Source organism: Chaetura pelagica, unplaced genomic scaffold (genome assembly GCF_000747805.2).
Source record: "Chaetura pelagica isolate M959 unplaced genomic scaffold, ChaPel_1.0 scaffold757, whole genome shotgun sequence".
Taxonomy (NCBI): Eukaryota; Metazoa; Chordata; class Aves; order Apodiformes; family Apodidae; genus Chaetura; species Chaetura pelagica.
In genome coordinates, this window is record NW_009970727.1 from 749,947 (window position 1) to 753,123 (window position 3,177).

General features: G+C 55.9%; 1 protein-coding gene across 1 annotated transcript in view; it reads left to right on the forward strand.

Moving 5' to 3' along the window:
• The window catches only part of LOC104397148 (green-sensitive opsin), a 3,708-nt gene extending 1,251 nt beyond the window's left edge, over positions 1 to 2,457 (forward strand). Inside the window, exons 2-5 of the mRNA XM_010007085.1 lie at positions 788 to 956; positions 1,476 to 1,641; positions 1,755 to 1,994; positions 2,209 to 2,457. Coding sequence (XP_010005387.1) covers positions 788 to 956; positions 1,476 to 1,641; positions 1,755 to 1,994; positions 2,209 to 2,340 — 707 coding nt within the window. The 3' untranslated portion in view covers positions 2,341 to 2,457. The remainder of the gene's footprint in view (positions 1 to 787; positions 957 to 1,475; positions 1,642 to 1,754; positions 1,995 to 2,208) is intronic.
• Positions 2,458 to 3,177: the final 720 nt, after the last annotated feature.

Below are 3,177 nucleotides of genomic sequence, written 5' to 3' on the forward strand. Positions count from 1 at the left end.
CTGCAATGGTCTGGAAAAAAATAAATTAGAAATATGGATCTTCTTCCAGAGAAAAAAAAAAAAAAAGGCAAATATCTTGATTTGTGCCAAGCAGGGGCTTGGTTTCAGGGTCAGAAGATCATCTGGGTCTGCACCATTTCTGATGGAGTGAGCCTAAGAGCTCTTGGGCATCTTTAGATACAACCATTGGAAGGGCAAGTAATGAACACAGAGGCTGCTCTTCACAGGGAAGGAAGTTTGATGGGGAGCAGCCTGTGTGTGAGCAGCAGGTCTCCAGCAAATCCCAGCACAGGGTGTAGTTATCAGCAGATTATCACAGCAGGCTCACAGTGCTGCCTGAACACTCCCAATCCCCTCAAGTTTAATTATCCCTAAGAAATACAGATGCACACCCACCCACACCACCCCCCACACACACCCCCCTGCTCCAGCACTGAGAGAAGAACCATAAAATACACATTTAGAGGCATCAACAGGTTTGGACACATCTGGCATCTTTGCCAGAAACCAGGCTTCCTTGAGCCCAGGTGGAATTCACTCACCCCCTTGATTTTTTAAAGCCTTAGAAAACCATCATAATCCCCTCCTCATTATCTCCTCCTCATTATCCCCCCATGGCAGATGCTGCCCTTGGCTCCCAGACCTTCTCCACGTTCCAGGAGACCTGCAGTTATTCAACAAGCTGCTGATTATCCCTCTCTGATTCCCCAACCTCTCCTGCTGCCAGGAAGATGAAGCCCAGAGGAGCTCTCTTCCCACCACCCAACTCCCTCTCTCCCTCCCCCAGGCCAAGTTGCCCTCTGGTCCCTGGTGGTCTTGGCCATCGAGCGCTACATCGTGGTCTGCAAACCCATGGGCAACTTCCGCTTCTCCGCCAGCCACGCCATGATGGGCATCGCCTTCACCTGGGTCATGGCCTTCTCCTGCGCTGCCCCACCCCTCTTCGGGTGGTCCAGGTGAGCCCAAGGGTGCCCAGGGGCAGCCCCAGCTGCCGTGCCAACGTCCTGGTGGGACAGACGGACATGAAACTTCTCGCGTTCCACGTGAGAGATGGAGGAGGAAACTGGGGCAGAGATGGGACCTCAGCTCTCAGCCTCCTGGTGGCTCCATCCTCCCTAAGAGCAAAGGCAGCCACCAGCTCTGCTTCTCCAGCTTCAATATCCCTCTGTGCTCCCTTTATCATCTGCAGAGGAAGGGGGGCTTCGACGGACACAGCTCCTGTGCCATGAGAAGCCCAGGCCTTCCCAAGCACCCCCTGCCCTCCCATCTCCAGCCCCTCTGTCCTGCCCCCAGCACAGCTCAGCCCCCCACCAGCACCAGAGGCAATGCTGGCTGCTCCCTTGGCTCCAGCACTGTGTCCTCCAGGCAGCTGAAACCCACCTCTGGCTCTCCCCTGCACCCACACCCATGGCCAGGAGCTGACCCAGCAGCCCAAGGCACCCCCTGGTGAAGATCCTACCCTTTCTCACTGGCAGATACATTCCCGAGGGGATGCAGTGCTCCTGTGGCCCCGACTACTACACCCACAACCCCAACTACCACAACGAGTCCTACGTGCTCTACATGTTTGTCATTCACTTCATCATCCCAGTCGTGGTCATTTTCTTCTCCTACGGGCGCCTCATCTGCAAAGTCCGAGAGGTAACACCAGGAGGGGATGAGCAGGGACAGGGTGGGCCCCTTGGGTGGGAGAGGGGAGATGGGCTGGGGGTGGGAGGGGCTGGGGTGCCCCTCACCACCCCAGCTCCCTGCAGGCAGCTGCCCCGCAGCAGGAAACAGCCACCACCCAGAAGGCTGAGAAGGAGGTGACACGGATGGTGATCCTGATGGTGCTGGGGTTCATGCTGGCCTGGACACCCTATGCTGTGGTGGCATTCTGGATCTTCACCAACAAGGGAGCAGACTTCACTGCCACGCTCATGTCAGTGCCTGCCTTCTTCTCCAAGAGCTCCTCCCTCTACAACCCCATCATCTATGTCCTCATGAACAAACAGGTGAGACGTCCCATGTCATGCAGGGTGACCCTCCCCCTTGGCTTACCAGCACACCTGGGGTCACTGCAGGGACCTTGCTCTTTCCCAGAAGTGGTTGAATCTCAGCCTGGGGGAAGCAGCAAGCTCAGGGGCTGCTGGCTGGGGGCTCCTGGTCCTGCAGGACATCCCAGCTGGCCCACGATCCCATCCTTCCCCGTTTCTCTCCCCTCTTCAGTTCCGTAATTGCATGATCACCACCATCTGCTGTGGCAAGAACCCCTTTGGGGATGAAGATGTCTCCTCCACTGTATCCCAGAGCAAGACTGAGGTCTCCTCCATCTCCTCCAGCCAAGTATCACCTGCATAGGCCATGGACAGTTTGAATTGGGATGACCTACCAAGCTCAGGGGCCAGGACAGTCACCCACACACCCCCAGTCTCACCTGATGCTGTCAACCCCTTGGGCACCAACACCCTCCCCTGCACAAGAACGTAGCTGAGCACCCCCTGCAGTAGCTTCCCCCACTCCCACGTGCAGATCCCCAGCTCTGGGCACACTCCCTGGGGCACCCACTGATGCAAATGAGCACCCTGATCTCTTCCACACTGGTCCAACCCCTGCCAGGGGAACCCAGCTCCCCTCCAGAGGAGCCAGACAGCTTTGGGGGACCAGCCATGTGCCAGCAACCCCCTCTGCTTCCTTCACATCACATTAAACCAGCAGGAAGCCCCAAACTGCAACATTTTCCTGCTGGCATCCCCCTGCCCTGCCACTCCAGGGGGCACCACAGAAGTATTTGTCCCTCATTTGCAAAAGCCCAACACACCCACCAGGCACCCCTGCAAAAACCCCAGCAGCAGGAGCCCACGACCAGAGCAGCTCCAGCTCCTGGCACAGTCCATGGAAATCAATACCCACAGTCTTTATAAATCAATATAAGGAGCAGAGCTGTGAGCAGGATTCACTTCCAGCCCAACTCCCTCTATCCCCAGGACAACACTGTAGATATAATTTTTTTGTCTTGGAACCTGTAAATATTTGCTCACGTACTTTGAAGTCTCTATCTTTCTCAGTCCTTTCCTTCCTCCTCCTGACTCCAAGGCAGAAAAACCATCTTCCCCCTCTGGTCCTGCCAGCTGGACACAACCTCAGAGGGTGGGACTGGGACCTGAGCATTTTCCTGTACATATTTTATAAATAAAT